A 20,746-nucleotide genomic window follows, 5' to 3' on the forward strand; every position below is an offset into this window, starting at 1 on the left:
GAATCCCAGCCAGGATGACATAATACTGTATTATATTTGTGGACCTGAAGAAGGCGCGAGTGTGTGCCAAAACACGTTGTCCTTTTTTTACTTTTGACTTATTTTTTGAATAAAAGTTAGTCCTGTGCAAGTATTGGCTAATGTCTTCGTTTTATTTGATTCTCATCGACATAACAGTAGCGCTCTCACAAAAAAAAAATAATAATGTTTTGGTACTCTTTGCATTGCCTTCGTCATCTGTCTCCCTCGGGAAGACGGAAACACAAGGGGTGAGAGCAGCAGACTGTCCAATTCTATGTCTTGCATACCCGCTGACCACACGGCATAGGTCCCACTGATCTTTATATACAACAACTAATGGTCAGCACGACACCTTGGGTGTTGGTGGTGGGCAATTGCTTCATCCACTTCTGTTCCTAAAAATACTACAATAGGGAGCCCCCCATTACATTTTCCTCCTCCCTTTTTTTCCTCCCTACTGAGACATTAGAAGCAGAGCAGTGAAACAGCACCACCTCTGGTCTCTCAGTGCACACAGTGTTAGGCCTTCTTTTCGCCGCAAAACATATTCAAAAGTAGACTAGACCACAACACCACTTCTTTGCAAAATGTTGAAAAGCTAAAAAAGAGCTTTTATTGATCACCAAAAAATAACACAATATTTTGGTAAAACAATATTGCCTTTATCAATTGCTTTTGCTAAAGGCAGTATTGTTTTACCAAAAAGTTGTGTTCTTTTTTGGTGTTTAATTAATTAAAGGGGGGTTCCAGGAAAAAAAACTTTTTTTTTTATACATATCAATTGGCTCCAGAAAGTTAAACAGATTTGTAAAAAATCTTAATCCTTTCAGTATTTATGAGCTTCTGAAGTTGAGTTGTTCTTTTCTGTCTTAGTGCTCTCTGATGACACGTGTCTCGGGAACCGCCCAGTTTAAAAGAGGTTTGCTATGGGGATTTTCTTCTAAACTGGGCGGTTCCCGAGACATGTGTCATCAGAGAGCACTTAGACAGAAAAGAACGACTCAACTTCAGAAGCTCATAAGTACTGAAAGGATTAATATTTTTTAATAGAAGTAATTTACAAATATGTTTAACTTTCTGGAGCCAGTTTATATATATATATATATATATATATATATATATATATATATATATATAAACGTTTTTACCTGGATAACCCTTTTAAAGCTCTTTGTAGCTTTTTAACATTTTGCACAGAAGTGGTGCTGTGGTCTATTCTATTTCTGTCTATGGTGGCAATGCACTTGTTGCAGTTTGAAGAATTCTAGGTCTCATTTTTAGTGTCCAAAATATATATTCTAAAACAGAATTATTGCAAGAACTCTCTGCATCTACTACACCCCAGAATGCATAAGAATCAGTTTCTCTTTTTGTAGATAGAGTAACTGTGTAACAATGCTGTGTGACTTGCGGCCCATCAGAAAAGAAACCACAAGCCATAAAACAAGATATTTGTAAGCATCAGTGACTCTGTTAATGATTGAATTACAGTAGCTGTGAACAAGGAAGGGTGGTCACAACCTAGCTGGCATTACTGTGATAGGAATAATAATGTCACTAATTTGGCAGAATGCTAATTTGTTAGAACAGAAACAAGGCAGACTACATTGTAATTACAGTGAAAGGTCACCGGCTAGAACTCCGACTATCCCCGCTCCCATGGCAGAACTCTAATTAGCCTTCTGGTATTATCAGAATTGTTCTACTATTGCTTTGCCTTTAAACTTGTCTGCTGTATAGATGGGGACTCGGTATGGAAGTAGTAGCTGTAACTTTACTGAAAGTTGTCACTACAACCAGTACTGTCAAACAGAGCGGATGATAGACACGGACCTTCTGAGATGTTACAATTTATATACGATATGTGAGATAAATATAAAATACATATAATAGTGATTGCATTGAATAATACACTACCTGTAAATTATACATGCTGTGCTCTGACAAGTGCTACAGTTGTTTAGGTCTTGTCCAGTTCGATAGAAGATGCGCCTGTTCAATAAAAAAGTAAATATTAAAGGCAATTGTTCATTTTTGTCCATAGATAAAACTACATATTGGCTTAAATCTATGAATTTACCTGTAACCAAAACTTTGTTTCTGCCCATAGCAACCAATCACAGCTCAGCTTTCATTTTACCAGAGATTGTTAAAGGGGTATTCCTGGCAAAAACATTTTATCCCCTATCCAAAGGATAGGGGATAAGATGTCTGATCGCGGGGGGGCCGCTGCTGAGACCCCCCGCGATCTCCCTGCAGGCTGTCACGACCCCTCCCATAGACATAAATGGAGGGGGCGTGGCGTGACGTCACGTCTCCAGTCCCGGAGCTTTCCGAAACTGGAGATTCAGCACCCGCATAGAATGCAGGTGCTGCAGGGAGATCGTTGGGGGTCTCAGCAACCGGCCCCCCGCGATCAGACATCTTATCCCCTATCCTTTGGATAGGGGATAAAATGTTTTTGCCCGGAATATCCCTTTAAGATACAAAAGCTGAGCAGTGATTGGTTGCTATGGACAAAAACGGACAGAATTGGTTACAGGTAGATTGCTACAGTTGGCCTGACATATGTGTTATGTCTGTTATAAGAAATTTGGTCATGTAAGGGGTACTCCACTGGAAAATATTTCTTTTAATATCAACTGGTTTGTAAATTTATAGATTTGTAAATTACTTCTATAAAAAAAATTGATTTGATACTGATAAGTACTGGAAGGATTAAGCTTTTTTAATAGAAGTAATATACAAATGTGTTTAACTTTCTGGCACCAGTTGATTCCCATTCAAATGAGTATATAAAAGGAAAGAAGCAAGGGGTTTTCTCAATAAGCAAAGTTGGTGAAATCAGATTTGTACCACATACATGATGCATAAGTACAAATGTGAACTTTTTAAGGTAATTTACATCACTGTACTGTCCTTCCCCACCATTGAACTGAACTATCCCCATGTTGTGTGTGGTATGCAACATGATACACACTTTCCCCCGACCTCCCTTGCTGGCATGTACAGTAGAGACAATACTTCTGAGAGAGACCAGGAGAGTGAAGTTGAACTGAGCATGTGTGACCACCTTGGGTCCTAAAAGGTGGTTGTAACCAAAGGCAACAGGTTATCAAAACAAAACAGGTACGAGGGGAATTATTAGATGTGTATATAGTAAATAGTACTTATGAGCTTAAAAAGAAAATATATGAATTTAAATATGTTTAAGCTTACTACATTAATAAGAAAAAAACATTTGAAGCATAACAGAATTAATAGTAAGCCTTTGGCATTGAAACAACTAAACCACATGATCTATGTGGTAAGGATTTGTAATATGATTTCATGGCCTATAAGAAAACAATTGTGACAGCACACAAGATTTGGGCATGAATAAATCATTTTTACTGCAGTGAACGTGCTGTTGTCTTTTATTGGGCTTAAACGGGCCCAATAAAGTGATTATGCGTTATATTTTTAGTAGGTTGCTGCTCCTAAATATTCATCTGGATACACTTCACATACAGTATGTACAGGAGCAGGGACTCCTCTATTTGCTGTACTGTATTTTCACCAGCTCATATACTGGCAGATGAGAGATCATACATGCCCATAAGTTATTTATGCTCTCTACACGCTAATATCATCACCATTCACCTACTGGCCTCTGGCTACAGGGGGTAATAGAATGTATTGAGCAGGGATACATATACTGTATATGTGTTTGTGATGTATACACTCCTCAACATTGAAAATGCAACACCAAGAAAGACAAAACTGTGTCCAGCACTAGGTGGGAAATTACTTGGGGGTGGGTCCAAGCCTGGGTAGGGACCTTTGACCTTTGGGGGACCTGGCCCAGCCCTAACCCAAGTCAAAGGTATGGCTAAGATCTGGAAATGATCTCTTTTTAAGCACCTAGATTTAATCAGTGGCATGTGGGAGGGGCTTCATTAGTATAAAAGCAAGATTGAAAACATATTTTTTTCCAGCCATGTGAAACCTCAGAAATTGGATCAAGTCAGTACAGTATGATTGTGTAATGCTGCACGTAGTGATCTTTGGATCAGTACAGTATGATTGTGTAATGCTGCACGTAGTGATCTTTGGATCAGTACAGTATGATTGTGTAATGCCGCACATATTGATCAATTCTGTACTGTAAGTGAAATTGGATGTTACATACCAAGACTGGGGCATCAAACAATGTCTACACAGACCATCAGAAGGTGATTGCATGACATTAGACTATGAGCCAGATGCCCAGTGACATGTGTTCAATTGACTTCACACCACTGCTGTCATGGTGCAGAGCAAGACAGCAATGGAAGTAGGAGGGGAGGTCTCTCCTGTTTTTCTCTTTGATGCAATGATAACTGGAGATTGTTTTGGACACCCTGGCCTTCACGAGGAAACATCACACCAGTCCTACTCCCAGGATTATGCTGCGGGTGGCAAAATGTAAAGATGCAATTCTAGGTACTATAACAGTTTAGTGTAACATTGACTTGGTTATAGAGCCAGTGGTAATTTCTCCCAGGAGCTGTGTCCCAGGAGCTGTTTTTCAAAATGACAATGCTAGACTGCATGTTGGTCACGCCACTGTGATCAGCCTGCATGACCTAAACATGCTACCATGGCCTGCAGCGGACTTGCTTCCCATCAGACACATCTGGGATGTCATTGGTTGGCAATTGCAATGGGAGCTGCCACCAACAGATCTTGATGATTTGTGTGTCCAAGAGCATTTATTGTGGCAGAACATTCCTTAGACAACCATTAATAACCTCATTGATAGCATGCCAGGGCATGTAAGTGCATGTTTTTTGTGCATGTTGCTCATACTAAATAAGTTCAGATGTTTTGAATAATTTATTAACAATTGTTTTTATTATTTACATGCCATTAACATATCTATCAATTATGGGATTTCCATAATTCCATGATTTTTCCTTCTTGGTGTTGCAAGTTTAAAGTTGAGGAGTGTAGAAAGTGTGAATGCATATGCATCTCCAATGACATACTGCATACAGATATTGTTGATGATGTGTCAAGGGCATGGGCCAGGAGTGGGGTAGGTGTAATACTTAATTCAGACATCCTCTGTCAGTACATACTGTAAACTGTATACTCCAGTGATGTGATGCTGCTGGAAGGGTGGTGATACAATGAAGAGGCATGGAGAGAAGCAGGTCAAAGGGTTGGGGCTTGCAGGCTGATAAGAAACAAGCCAAACTCCTTCATTATCCTGTTTTTTTTTTCCTGCCACAAACAGTAGGAGTTAGGGTATGTTCACACCACAATTTGACTTTACGGTTTCGGCATACAGTTTGATAAAAAAAAAACGTATGCAACCGTACAGAAAACCGTGCCCATAGACTTCCCATTCAAAACTGTATGCACCATAATGTATGTGGTTTTCTCCGTTTTTCAAACCAAACGGTTTTTTACTTTTATTTTTTTCGGACAGAAAACCGTGGTCTACCACGGTTTTTGGTCCGGGTGAAAAACTGCATTAAACCGCATATGTTTTTTTAGTCAATGGGAACCGTACAGAACCGTTTGTGTGTACGGTTCCATCCGGTTTTCACCATTCAGTTTTTGGCTTTGCTCAGTTTTTTTTCTTGGAAGTTCAATCAAACAAGTAAAACTTTATTCATAATGGAGTGAAAAGTTAAAAAGTATACTTTTTTTCTTAAAAACGGATGCAACCGGACATCATTTTTCAAACAATATACGGTTTTTAACCGTATACAGATAAAAAGCAGCCAACATGCCCCCTCAATACAACTCTATGGCAGAGCCGGAGATTGCCGAAGCCAGCGCTTCGGCTCTGCCATAGAGTTGTATTGAGGGGGCGTGTCAGCCGTCGCTTCGTGCGGTGGTTAACACACCCCCTTCCCGCGGGCTGTCGGGGCCCGTACATGAGATCGTGGGGGACCCCAGCGGTCAGACCCCCCGCAATCTGAAACTTAGCCCCTATTCTTAGGATAGGGGATACGTTTTTCACCGCTGGACTTCCCCCTTTAATGGTATAAAAATCGGATATGACTATGAGTGATAAAATTGTGGTCAACCACATGGTTAAACACTATTAAATACAATTGTGGACAATTTTCAAGTAAAAAAAATCTAATTAACTATTTGTATGTAAAAATAGTGATGTAAACCCAACCTTAGAATTCAATAATAAAGATATACTACAAACTTATGTAACTTTTGGGCAGCTACAGTTAAAGAAAAAAAAATATTTTTGCAGAATGCTACTTTAATGTGTATACCAAAGTACATGTCCACCTTAGGATCTGTGCAATTGCGGACACACACTCTACACATTACAGAACAGCCAACAGAAATAGTTTCCCTTCCTGCTTGTCTGCATTTGTAAGAGGGTACATGCTGTGAATGCTACACAGTATATACTTTCACTAGGTAAGTAAGGACTATACTCTCAGCTGCCAAAGAGGGAAGGAGACTGATACTATTCAAAGCCTGTTCCCAGCAGTACAGAATTGGAGCAGGGGGACACAGGGAAGCAACATATAAAAGGTATTTTATGCTAGTATAACACACATTGGGGGGGGATTTATCAAAGTTGTCTATGTCCCGCATCAATATAGACCAAACCATAGAGGGTTAGGCCGGTCTATTGTGCACCTAATTTATCAAAAGTCAAACGACTGTTGATAAATTCTGTGCACAGACTTTGGGATCTATGCTTTAGACTGTATTTAAACCTGCTCCAGTATGGTCTGACATTTCAGCATACTTTCAGCCGATGTGACTTGTCGTTGAAAAGTTGCTTTTGATAAATTCAGCACGATGCATTTTTCCGTCTAAAATAGGCTAGAATGCATCATGTTCTAAAAATCCTCTAAAGCAAAAGTCGCAGAAAAGTCGAACATATTTAGACTGCGACTTTCTGTGTGACAAGGAAAAACCGGTCTAAATCCTTTGATAAATCTCCCCCATTATGTAACAACAGCTATGAGCAGCATTTTTGGACTTTATGATCATTTGTGGGATAACCTTTTTTAAGAAATGCATATTGTTCTTTAGCTGAAAACATGTTCCATACCCTTCACTGAATGCTCTAGCCTTTTCCAAGTCTTGAATTACATTCAACAGGATCTTAATCTTCTCTTGGTTTGACTGTAAGGATTCCTCTACGTTTTGTAGTTTACCCTGCAGAGAACAAAACTTGCCATGTGGATTGTGTACGGGGTTTGTCAGTTTGCCATCATTACTCGCCCCTTGTTGTATACCAGTCTTTGGCTGTCTAGACGTACTTGCGTCTGTGCAGTCAGTGGTCTCTGTCGTGTTTTTCTGTGATCCAGTCTTATCAGTTTCTTTAGCTTGTAATTCCTCCAGATTTGGGGACGATGTTAGTTCACGACTGTCATTAGGTTGAGAAGCAGAATCGTGAAATGTTTCTAATTTGTCAGTCTGCTGGTGTTCTGAGTGGAAGCAGTATGATAGATTGCTATTAAAAGATGGGGATAAAGTTAAAATCTTTTTACATTCAACGTTTGTTTTTTTTGGTAACAACTCATTTTGTCTTGCATCGTCACATGTGTTGACCTGTTCCTCACACACATGTGAAGGTTGTAAGATGTTTAAGTCACTTTTTAAAGAACATTCAACAGGAATTTCAGACGCTTTATACATTTGTAGATCAGTATTGGACTTTTCTGTCACCTTTATTGAGTTATCTGGTACTTGGATTGAGACATTGGCCTGTTCAAGCATTTCAAGACCTGAGCAGTCACTTGTAGGTCCATTACTTTGTGCTTTAGGTACAGTGTGTAATAACAGAGAAGACCTTCTAACCCATTTTAGGCGCTCTTCAAATTGGTCATTTAGTTTAAGACGAGATATCTGAGTAGCTATGTCATCATCTGATAGTTCACCATTAACCTGGGCACAGCTTGATTCTCTGGATAATATGCCCTTAGACCTAGCTGCAGTTGCTTTTTTTGCCTTAAAGTTTGGAAATTGTTTCCTGAGACTAGGAGATGTCTGTATAGCAATGTTTTGAAGTCCTTTCTGAGAATGAGGATAACCAAGCAAACACATTGATCTGGTTTGGGATTTTTCAGCCTTTCCATTGACCAGCAAGATGTTGTCACAGGGCTTTGTATCTGATGCCACAAAGTCTGGTGCCTCTTGGCTTGTGCTGTCCTCCTTAAATCTGACTTGCTGGGATTTGTTCTTACGGTGGTTGGTTTGTTTTGTAGGATCTGAAATGTCAAAGCTTTTTCGTTTTAAGAGCACAGGACGCACTTTCATTGTTTGTTGTTCCATTGAGTTGCAGGGTACGTTTGGTAGTGAACTCGCTTCTTTGCGACCCATTGCAGTAGGTCACTGTAGTTGGAAATGCTGTCCTGTGTTTATAACGTCCTTAGAGTGGTTATCGGCAGCGGCCATTGTTGAACTAGTTTTCTTCTGTATTTCCAGACAAAGCCTTGTAATGTTTTTGATGTTTTCATATAAACTACACTGAAGTAATTTGTTTTAGCAGCATAAAAGTGAAATCCTAGTTAAAGTATAGGTTTGACGAATAACAACGTCGTTTTCAGGTTTACCTTTTTATGCAGATACTTTCTATGGTATATTGATTGTAGATTCTTGAGTAATGCTAACTTTTCTTTGTCTCTTTGCATTATTTTACCTCAATCATATGAATGTGATTTTGGATCTTTTTCTATTCATTCAGCACATTCCTTTAGAATTATCCAGACTGTTTACTCATTATTATAAATGCACTGTATGTAAATCTCTAAAACTACTTCTTCCTTGGGTCCAGTACCACTGTAACAATAGTTTGTTGAATGTTAGCCATTATGAAGCCCTCCTTGTAGAACATACTGCACAAATGGTTTAATTCCTTAGCATAAATGATGAATCAAGTCTGTCAGATAAAGTTATGTAGCAAATGTAAAGCTTTGTTGTTTCATTGTTCATCATTTCATTAGATGAGTTGTCCTAAAATACAAAAGACAACATTAGTTTTTTGTTAGTTTTTGTCTATTTAAAATATTATTGTCATTTCGTAAAACTTTTGACATATCCTGACAGATGAAGGGATCACAGTCCTGAGAACCGCTGAATGTCTCTGTGAGTTATAGCTGGGTGAAGTTTGCTGCAGCATGCTTCACTCCCCGGACAGCTGCCCAATGTAACTGATTTGTTCTGTAGATTAAAATGGAGTGCATGAATGGCATCAGGCAGTCGGCTGGGGAGTGAAGTGCACTGCCTCACTCTTTACCCGACTATAACTCATGTTTGCAGCAGGTCATAAGAGTAAAACCCAGTGTCTAGACAACATGTCATGCGTTTAACTTAATGACAGTGATGCTTAAAAGTTGAAACATTTGTACAATGTTCAATATTTAAAAACATGGTTGTCATTATAATAAATGTATACCCTATTTAAACTCCTTCACTGTATTTGCAGCAACCACTTCTGCATGGAATAGCCTTTCTGCAGAACTGGTCGCTGCAAATACAGTGAAGGAGTTTAAACATGCATGGGATAAGCATAAGGCTATCCTTCATATAAGATAGGGCCAGGGACTATTCATAGTATTCAGATTATTGGGCAGACTAGATGGGCCAAATGGTTCATATCTGCCGACACATTCTATGTTTCTATAATATAAGGTGTCATGGTCAGATAAAAATGGCAAGAGTTTAGGATTATTAAAAAAAAAAATAGTAAAATGGAAAATCAGAAAAACAGAAACCAAAATTATTATAAAATATGGTTGAGAAAAACTTAATTTATACAATAGGTAATTTTTATGATGACACATTCCCTTTAAAGAGGTGTCCATAATGCATCTGATGCTTGTGTGCTCCCTACTTTCCTTGTAGTAGCATTTTAGGTTAGTGTGAACAGTGATACAATGGAATCTTAGCCCAATGATACAGTGGCATGTTTACCCATAAAGCACAATGATACAGTGGCATGTCAGCCCATTAAGCCCTAACAAGATATATAACAATGAAAACTGTTTAAAGGGGTATTCTGGCTTTATCCATCTTATCCCCTGTCCAAAGGATAGCAGATAAGATGTATGATCGCAGGGGTCCCACCGCTGGGGACCCCCGCGATCTTGGTGCAGCCCCCTGGCATTCTGGGGGCTGCACTGAGATTGCAGGGGTCCCCACATCTTACCCCTATCCTTTTTTAAACGGGATAAGATGTAGAAAGCCGGAATACCCCTTTAAAGCATAGGGAGCTCACCATTTAGGTCTTATGACATTTTACAGATAATTATTGTAAATGTACAGCAATAAGGCATTAGCATTCAGCAGGTTAAACACAGTTCATGCACATATCTCACTGAATATCTCTGTGAACCCAGTGTATACACAATCTGCTTTCACCATTGCCACTCATTTCATCTATCCCTATCTTACACTCACCAGTACTGCATGTAACATGTCGAAGATGAGATCCCAAAGCTAAAATCAATTTGTAAGCAGTGACATTCACCCAAGAAAGAACATTTCTTATCAGACATCAGAATCTTTTTATACGGTTAACCGACAGTCATGTGATCTTGTAATTCAGAAGTCTTGTGTGCAATCCATTTATCCATTAAGGAAAGTGATGTTACCAGGGTGAAGTGCATGTCTACAGGTCGGCCTTTCATATGGAAATCTTTTCTGCAATAAGCTGTAATCCGCTAAATACTAAATAAGCACTTGCTAAAGTGTTCACTGTTAATGCTAGCCATTATGTTGTATAAAAACTGAAATGTCTGAGACACTACTTGTATAGTTTATTTTATGTGTCCCGTAGTGGCTGACAGTTTCTTAGCTGCTGTCAGGAAAATAAAAAGTTATCAGTGATTATTAAGTTGCAAAATAATAATAAGGCAACAAACAAAAATCTTGACAAAGATGATTCATATCGGTGACAGCACAATTTCAGTTGTAGAGGGAATTACATGTTGTACTGTATTGGTTAAAGTAGATAGTAAGATATACACCTTCAACCTAGGAATTTGTAATGTGGAAGGCTGTGATAGTGTATTGATGCGACAGATCCTGCCGTTTTCTTCTGATCCTATGACAATTCTTAGCTGTGTTCTGGTCAGTTTGTTTGTTTTCCTCCTGTTTTGCAGCCACTTGCTTCCAAAATGCTCATTCACCCAGCTGGACATGCGCGTTAATGGACAAATTTAGGGGGATACCTGCCAGTCTTTTTGCCCTGCAGTTATCATGTAGTTGGCAGAGAACACATTCTTTATTTTAACATAGACTGTCACACAGTCTAAAAGTCAAAAGTTTATATCGGTAAGGGTCTCAGTGCTCAGAACCCCTCCAAGATAGAGGGCGCTTCACTCCTCAGTTTGGTGATCAGTCTGTATGATTGCAGGAGACTGGCTCCATTATAGTCTATGTATCCTGTCTCATGCATTGAGCACCGAGCTGTTTTGCTCATCACATGACTGTATCTAACAATCGAAGGGGGTATCAACACTCTATGTGACTTGACAATAATGCTATAATAAGTAAGTTATCTATACAGTACATTTGTTTAATTTTGCCAGTAAAAATCTAATTCTATTTTAGAAAATTACCAGTATGTCAAATTCCCAGAGTACGCCATCACTTTACAATCAGTGAAGGTCGGACCTCTGGGGCCTCCACTGATCATGAGAAGCATCACAGTAAACTGTTGTTATTGTTAGTCAAATGATAATTTTTGTCTCACATATTGATTATTAACTACTTTTTGCACCATTCAGAAAACCACACAAATCCTTGTCTGACAATTAGCCTCTGAACAACACAGGACGTATATCTTTGTTCTGTGCATACTAAGGGGCTTTGAAGCAAATTCAGGAGCTGTCTGTGGTGGGCACTCACCACTAAAGCAGAACTTCAGTAAGGCTAGGTTTCCACTAGGTTTTTTTTGCACAAAAATGGCAATAAAAACGCTCATTCTGCTGCATGCCATTTTTTTTTGTGGAAAAAAAAAACTAAATTGTTAGCTGCAAGTCAATAGTTAACTCCAAAATGCCATATCCACTTAGAGTTTTTCACTTTGGCGTTTTTTTTTATCCTTTTGGCGTTTTTGGGCTCCTTTGCAGTTTTTAAAAAACGACCTCTTGTTGAGACTTTGGCGTTTTTTCGGGAAAATCTTGCCATTTTCCTCCCATAGAAGTCTATGGTCTATGGAAGTGAAAAAACACCAAGAAAAACGCCACGTGGGTTTTAACTTTGGCGTTTTTGCAGGCGGTTTTTATTAATTTCTTGGACTTTAGCAATCCAAAAAGTGATGGAGATACCTTTTTTATTAAAATTTCGTAGGGTACCATTAGAGAAAAAAATTATAAAAGAGATACAGTAGTGATGGAAAAATTAGTTTTTAACAAAATTAATCTTTTTTATAACATTTTTTTTATATACATTTTTAAACAGGGATCAATTTATGTGGGTGGGTAGGGCACAAAAAATGTAGCCGACAATAATAAAAATGTAGTGTGTGTGTGTTTTTCACTTTTTGTTTTCATTTTTTAGGTAGTGCTACTACTCCCAGCATGGAACACACTGGTCCATGATGGGAGTAGTAGTACCTGTACTAATTGACAGATCGCCCCGGGTCCTTGCGATCCTCCTGTATATTGTATAGATGCGGCCGGCCGCTCTTCTATGGTCCCCTGCACTGACGTATTTATAGACCTATTCATATTTCTTGCAGAGAGTTGTGATTGGCCAGATGGTTCCAGCCAATCACAACTCTCTGTGGGAAATATGAATACATTATACAGGAGGATCACAGCGGGTGTCAGGAGTGACACTCGCTGCGATCTGTCTATTAATGCAGGTACTACAGCTCCCAGTATGGAGCAGAATGTGTTCCATGTTGGGAGCAGTAGTACATGCAGTAAGGGACAGATCACAGCGGATGTCGCTCCTCCTGACACCCGATGTGATCATCCTGATGTGAATGTCGGGACTCAGCTGTGCCCACGGCTACAGAGCTGGGAGAACAGCTGATGTTGAGCAGTTGATATATGTCCTATATCTACTGCCCATCAATAACTTACAATGAGCCTGCAATGTGTATACAGTCAACACATTGCTGGCTCACTTAAAGGGGTACTCCGGCGCTTAGACATCTTATACCCTATCCAAGGGATACGGGATAAGATGCCTGATCGCGAGGGTCCCACCGCTGGGGACCCCCGTGATCTTGCACGCAGCACACCAGTTAAAATCAGTCCCTGGAGCATGTTTACTCCGGATCTGATTACCGGATACCACGGGGCAAACGGCGTGTGACAGCTGTCATGCCCCCTACCATAGGCTTGCATTGAGGGACGGAGCGTGACGTCACATGGGGTGGAGGCGTGACGTCACGCACCGCCTGCCCCCTGGTCGCCGGTAATCAGACCCGGAGCGAACATGCTCCGGGGACTGATTTTAACTGGGGTGCTGCGTGCAAGATCATGGGGGTCCCCAGCGGTGGGACCCCCGCGATCAGGCATCTTTTCCCCTATCCTTTGGATAGGGGATAAGATGTCTAAGCGACGGAGTGCCCCTTTTAACCCCTTGCTGAGCTCTGTAGGATAACTCTTTGGGCGGTATACACTATATACAGCTATCTATAGTTAGCTGTATATAGTGTATAAAGAAGATGAAGTCCGCTTACTTCCCTCCAGACCCGGCTGGGTCCGTGTAGCTCTGCCCCCTAGTGATGACATCATTAGGGGCAGAGCTACAGACAGGAGCCAGGCTGGTCAGGGTGTACAAAATGTACAATGTGAACATACCCTTCTGGCAGTGTCTTCCCAGATAGAGTGACTCCAGCTGTTGCTAAACTACAACTCCGAGCATGCCCTGCTGGGAGTTGTAGTTTTGCAACAATTAGAGGCTCCCTGTTTGGGAAGACATTGAAATATGGGCGCTCTCCCCAGCGGACCACGCCAAAAATGTACTAACCAATATTTTGTGTTTTTTTTATTTTCATTTCAGATCCGTGTATTATGAAGGATTCGGAGGACTACTGCAGATGAACTGCATTTTTTTTCCTTTTAATAAAATGGTTAACAAGGGCTTTGGTGGAGTGTTTTTTTATTTTTTTATAAAAGTTTTTCCCAATGTGTCGTCTTTTTTTTTATTGAATTTTCAAGCTTAGTAGTGGAACCTGTCTAAGAGACGGAATACATTACTGAGCCGGGCTTAGCGTCAGCCTCAAAAACAGCTAGCGCTAACCCCCAATTAATACCCCGGTACCCACTGCCACAGGGGTGCCGGGAAGAGCCAATACCAACAGGCCCGGAGCATCAAAAATGGTGCTCCTGGGCCTAAGCGGTAACAGGCTGGTGTTATTTAGGCTGGGGACGGGCCAGTAACAATGGTCCAAGATACCAACCAAGCAGTAACAGCCTGACATTACCAGGGTGGGTGAGGACCATTGTTACTGGCCCTCCCCAGCCTAAATAACATCAGCCTGTTACCGCCTAGGCCCAGGAGCGCCATTTTTGATGCTCTGGGCCTATTGGGGGTTAGCACTAGCTGTTTTTGGGGCTAATGCTAAGCCCAGCTTAGTAATGGATACCGTCTATTAGACAGCTTTCACTACTAAGCCTGAAAATTCAATAAAAAAAAAAAAAGACGACACATTGGAAAAATTATTTTATTTTAAAAAACACCCCCCCCCAAAGCCCTTGTTAATCATTTCATCCGCAGTAGTGCATACATGGATCTAAAACGAGAAGAAAAAAAGAAACACAAAAAATTAGTTAGGACATTTTTTGCACTATCCACTGGGGAGAGCACCCATAATGCAATGTCTTCCCAAACAGGGAGCCTCCAATTGTTGCAAATCTACAACTATCAGCATTTCCAGGCAGCCTTTGGCTGTCTGGGCATGCTGGGAGTTGTATTTAAGCAACAGCTGGAGTCTCCCTGTTTGGTCTGTTCACATTATACAAAACGGACAATGTGAACAGAGCTTCACACTTGCCAGCCTGGCTCCCGTCTGTAGCTCTTCCCCCGTAATGACGTCATCACTACGTGGCAGAGCTGCACGGATCTGGGCGGTACAGGAGCAAGGGAGGTAAGTGGATGTCGGCTTCTGTATACCGCCCAAATGGGCTATAGGAGCAGGGAGTCTTATCAGTCTGGTGACAGGATTCCCGTCTCCTGTATAGTATACATGGGTACACTATGTACCTCTGTATACTATAGTGCCTGGAGAGGTGAGTAGTGATGCTATACATCACTCCTCACCTCCTTACACTCTGTGAACTGGGCGCTCAGCATCCGACCCACAGAGTGGTACCCAGAAGACAGTGAAAAAAACTGCCACAGGGGTCAAAACTGGCTGTTTCCACACACCAGGAAAAATGCCTGAAAAAACACTAGAAAAACTGCCATAACACAGGAAAAAGTTGTGGCAGTTTTTTTGGCATTTTTGCTGGAGTTTTTTTAGGTGTAAAAAAACAAGTGGAAACCTAGCCTAATCATGCCAGTTACCCTTTTGGATACTGTGTTCAATGTTGATCATGACATCAAAAAAATTAAAAAGCCTGTTACTGGTTAGCTCAGGGGGTTGATCAGGACCTCCACAGCGTGATTGCAGAGTCACAATGAGCTAAGATGACAGCTGAGTGTCTCCTGCTTACCTCCCTGCCACTTGGATCATACAGCCTTAGGCAGACTGTAGTTGTAGTTGCAGAGTGCTGATAATACTGATCAATGCTAGGCTATGGCATGGAATTGAACAGTTTAGCAAGCTAAAGATTTCTATTATAAGTCCCATATGTGTAATAAATAATAATAATAAAAAAATGTTTGTAAAAATATAAATACACCCCTGTCCTAATCAAATTTAATATAATTATTATGATGCCACACGGTAAATGACATCTGTAAAAAAAAAAAAAAAAAAAAAATAAAAAATAATATATATATATATATATATATATATATATATATATATATATATATATATATATTCAGATTTTTGATCATTTCATACATAGTAGATTCTCCCAATAGCGGACACTCAGAGGGAATAAAAAAGTGTCCCTTATTGAGAGATGCCCCCTATTAGAAAAAAAGGCTAAAATAATCTTCCTAAGTGATGGAATACTGTACTGTACTCATTCCAGAGTGTAATCACCTATAAAACATAAAAAAAAGGAATATTACAGTAGAATCTCCCAGTGTCGTTTAATCTCCCCTCATCCTTCCCCCGTATCATTTCACCCTTCTTTTATACCCTGTTTCACCTTATTCCCCCATACCTTTTGCCAAATTATTCCCCGCCCCCTTACCCCCTGTGCCATATAATTTCCCCTTGATCCCCCTGTGCCATTTCATTCCCCCGTATCACCCTCTGTGTAACTTCATTAGCCCCCTCTTTATGAAGTTGCATAGGGGATAAAGGGGCAATGAAATGGCAACGGGGGGAAGAAATGGCACAGAAGGTGGTAAAGAGGGGGGGATGAATTTGCACAGAGGATAATAAATTGGGAATGAAATATTACAGGGGGGATCAAGAGGAAATTACGTAACAAAGGGGTTAATGGGAGGGGGGGATGATTTTGCACAGGGGAAATAAAGGGGCATGGGGGGGATCAGGGAAGGAGGGGAGTGAATGATGTGGCCAGCGGATGTACAGAAGCAGGAGACCACTGTTTAAACATTGGTCTTCTGCTTCTGTGCTGCTGCTTCTGCAGGGGGGCCTGTTACTGGGATACTGGCTGTACCCCCTGACGGTGGCCCTGTGTACAAGGTAGGGCGGCACATAAGCCTGGTTGTTCCCTATTGGGAGTGTTTTGTCCCCTATTGGGACTGTTTTGTCCTCTATTGTCCCCTATTGGGAGTGTTTTGTCCCCTATTGGGAGTGTTTTTGTCCCCTTTCAGGTGTTTCCTTGACCACTATTGGGAGTGTCCCCTATTCGGAGGGTGCAAGTATATTAAGTGTTATGGGGAATTAAAAACTGTCCGCTATTGGGAGGTGTCCGCTAACAGAGATTTTACTGTACTATAAAAAGAAGACAAAAAAAAAAAGCAATCAAAAAGTTCCATATAAAAAAGTACAATAATGAGCCCTCATACAGCGCCGCATACAGACAAATAAGAGTTATAAGGGTCAGAATACAACAATTTGAAGCATACTTATTTTATTATAAAAAGTAAAACATTTTTTTGAAGGGAGTAAAACAAAACCTATATAAATTAGGTATCATTGTCATCCAGTTGATCTCTGGTGGATAACGGTATAACCATATAGCGCACTGCGTAGAAATGAAACCCACCAAAAGTTTTTAACATTTTTTTTATTTTGCCCCACAAATATTTCTATTTTAGTTTCACCATAAATGAATGATCTCATTACCTAGTACAATTGGTCCCACATAAAAAAAAGCCTTCATATGGTCCTGTAGGTGAAAGGAGGATGAAGAAAAATAAAAAATTGTTGCGGACTTCAGGCGTTACAGAGGAGAGCCTATTGCATATCTATGGCACACCTCAACATATTTAGCTTTAGCCATAGTGAACACTTTTAATGAATATGCCTTACTGCAGTACATTAAGGGATTATTAACTAATTAAATTTATATATTATACTTATGGGAGCCACCATTGTCTAGTATTTTAACAGGATGAATAGTACTCTACTTCTACTCTAGAAATAATGGCGTCCTAATCCATTGCCTAATTTATTGCCGTGCTCTGGGAGCCTTGATGTGATGTCTGTAAGTGGCTTTAAATGATGTGTTATAAATGACCAATAAATCATAATATTTCATGGATTCTAGTTTGTGCAGTAATTTAATCCCTGTGATTTCATGGATAGTGGTTGCACACAATCCATGAAATTGCCTCTCTATGGTTTAGAGAGTGTGAATAAAGGGCTTCAGGTAGACTTGTAAATAATACACTACATAATGGTAAGGTAAAATACTATGCATATGTAGCATACAGAATATGGAAACTTGTTAAAAGCTGCATAAACTTAAACATACAGCAGTCTGCAGAGAAAAATGCTGAAGAAGGTTTTTACCCAATATAGTAAGTACACCATTTTTACTATGTAAAGACATCAATAATTTCACCACAAAATCTATGGTGAAACCAAATTTTGGGGGCTTCCGATTCTGCACAGTGCACTTTTTGGTTAAAATGACACTTCACCTTTATTCTATGGGTCCATGCAATTAAAATGATACCTAACTTATATAGGTTTTATTTTGTTTTACTTCTGTTAAAAAAAAAATATATATATAACTATTTGTACGAAAATTTGCATGTTTAAAGGGACACTCCACTGGAAAACTTATCAGCTGCTGTATAATCCAAAGAAAGTTCTTTTCTTTTTGAATTTCCTTTCTGTCTGACCACAGTGCTCTCTGCTGACACCTCTGTCCATTTTAGAAACTGTCCAGAGCAGGAGAGGTTTGCTATGGGGATTTGCTCCTACTCTGGACAGTTCCTAAAATGGAAAGAGGTGTCAGCAAAGAGCACTGTGGTGAGACAGAAAGGAAATTCAAAAAGAAAAGAATTTCCTATTGAACATACAGCAGCTTAAAAATGTTCTCTTCTGAGCCCTATAACTTTTTAGGGTAGACAAAGTGACCAAAAATATGCAATTTTGCACTTTGGAATCATTTTTCATGTACGCCATCAACTTTGTGGCTCAATTAATGTTATATTTTTTATAGTTCGGAGATTTACACATGAGGCGGTACCACATACAGTCATGACCGTAAATGATGGCACCCCTGAAATTTTTCAAGAAAATGAAGTATTTCTAACAGAAAAGGATTGCAGTAACACATGTACCAAAAAGGGAATAAAAAAAGGAAATTGGACATAATGTCACACCAAACTCCAAAAATGGGCTGGACAAAATTATTTCACCCTTTCAAAATTGTGGAAAAATAAGATTGTTTCAATCATGGGATGCTTCTTTAAACTCACCTGGGGCAAGTAACAGGTGTGGGCAATATAAAAATCACAACTAAAAGCAGATAAAAATGAGAGAAGTTCACTTAACCTTTGCATTGTGTGTCTGTGTGTGCCACACTAAGCATGGACAACAGAAAGAGGAAAAGAGAACTGTCTGAGGACTTGAGAACCAAAATTGTGGAAAAATCTCAACAATCTCAAGGTTACAAGTCCATCTCCAGAGATCTAGATTTGCCTTTGTCCATAGTGCACAACATTATCAAGAAGTTTGCAACCCAAGGCACTGTAGCTAATCTCCTTGGGCATGGACGGAAGAGAAAAATTTATGAAAGGTATCAATGTAGGATAGTCCGGATGGTGGATAAGCAGCCCCAAACAAGTTCCAAATATATTCAAGCTGTCCTGCAGGCTCAGGGAGCATCATTTTCAGTGCGAACTATCCATCAACATTTAAATGAAATGAAACACTATGGCAGGAGACCCAGGAGGACCCCACTGCTGACACAGAGACATAAAAAAGCAAGACTACATTTTGCCAAAATGAACTTGAGTAAGCCAAAATCCTTCTGGGAAAATGTCTTGTGGACAGATGAGACCAAGATAGAGCTTTTTGGTAAAGCACATAATTCTACTGTTTACCAAAAAGAAAAGAACACAGTACCTACAGTGAAATATGGTGGAGGTTCAATGATGTTTTGGAGTTGTTTTGCTGCCTCTGGCACTGGGTGTCTTGATTGTGTGCAAGGCCTCATGAAATCTGAGGATTACCAATGAATTTTGCGTAACACTGTGCAGCCCAGTGTCAGAAAGCTGGGTTTGCGTCCAAGATCTTGGGTCTTCCAGCAGGACATTGACCCCAAACATACATCAAAAAGCACCCAGAAATGGATGGCAACAAAGCACTGGAAATTTCTGAAGTGGCCAGCAATGAGTCCAGATCTAAATCCTATTGAACACCTGTGGAGAGATCTTAAATTTGCTTTTGGGAAAAGGCGCCTTCCAAAAAGAGAGACCTGGAACAGTTTGCAAAGGAAACTGAGAGGTGTAAGAAGCTTATTGATTGTTATAAGGAGCGATTGATTTTAGTTATTTTTTCCAAAGGGTGTGCAACCAAGTATTAACTTAAGGGTGCCAATAATTCTGTCCAGCACATTTTTGGAGTTTGGTGTGACATTTTTCTTTTCATTTTTTTTTTCCTCCCTTTTTTAGTTTAGTTCCAATACACACAAAGGGAATTAACACGTGTACATCAAAACATGTGTTACTGCAATCCTTTTCTGTGAGAAATACTTAACTTTCTAGAAAAAATTCAGGGGTGCCAACATTTATGGCCATGACTGTATGTTTATGTTTCTTTTTGTTTACATTTTTTTTTTTAATGGCAAAAGGGGATTGATTCAAACTTTTATTAGGGAAGGGGTTAAATCACATTTATTAACTTTTTTTTTACACAATTTTTAGGGGTCTATTACATGCAATCCATAGATTGCATATACTGAACAATGCCATAGCATAGCATTGATCAGTGTTTTCAGTGCACGTCTGTTCCAGCCTACCATGGCTGGCTGGAGCATTGAGGCACAGATTGGACAGCAAGGTGGCAGGTAAGGGGCCTCCCACTGTTCGGGACAGTGCGATTTTACCATGGCAGTTCCGATCAGCCAGCTGTGCTAGCCGGGATGACTTTTCTCCCATTTTAGATGCCACAATCAACTTTGATAGTGGCGATTAACCTCTTCAGGACCCATGACGTATGCATACGCCATCACACCCTGGGTCTTAAGGACCCATGACG

The 20,746-nt window shown here is 40.0% G+C and overlaps 2 protein-coding genes across 8 annotated transcripts in view; one reads left to right on the forward strand and one right to left on the reverse strand.

Annotated features, from left to right (window-relative positions):
• The window catches only part of DOCK2 (dedicator of cytokinesis 2), an 850,676-nt gene that overhangs the window by 435,866 nt on the left and 394,064 nt on the right, over nt 1–20,746 (forward strand). The window lies entirely within an intron of this gene.
• Nucleotides 1–20,746, reverse strand: part of INSYN2B (inhibitory synaptic factor family member 2B) — a 127,964-nt gene that overhangs the window by 9,438 nt on the left and 97,780 nt on the right. For all 3 annotated transcript variants that reach the window (XR_008843079.1, XM_056516518.1, XM_056516519.1), the window contains exons 2-3: nt 7,085–8,991; nt 1,939–2,013 (exon numbers count right to left, since the gene is read on the reverse strand). Coding sequence is in view for 2 of the 3 variants with exons in the window: in XM_056516518.1 (XP_056372493.1) it covers nt 1,939–2,013; nt 7,085–8,358 (1,349 nt within the window). In the remaining variant the exon portion in view is untranslated. The remainder of the gene's footprint in view (nt 1–1,938; nt 2,014–7,084; nt 8,992–20,746) is intronic.

Source organism: Hyla sarda, chromosome 4, assembly GCF_029499605.1.
Source record: "Hyla sarda isolate aHylSar1 chromosome 4, aHylSar1.hap1, whole genome shotgun sequence".
Lineage (NCBI taxonomy): Eukaryota > Metazoa > Chordata > Amphibia > Anura > Hylidae > Hyla > Hyla sarda.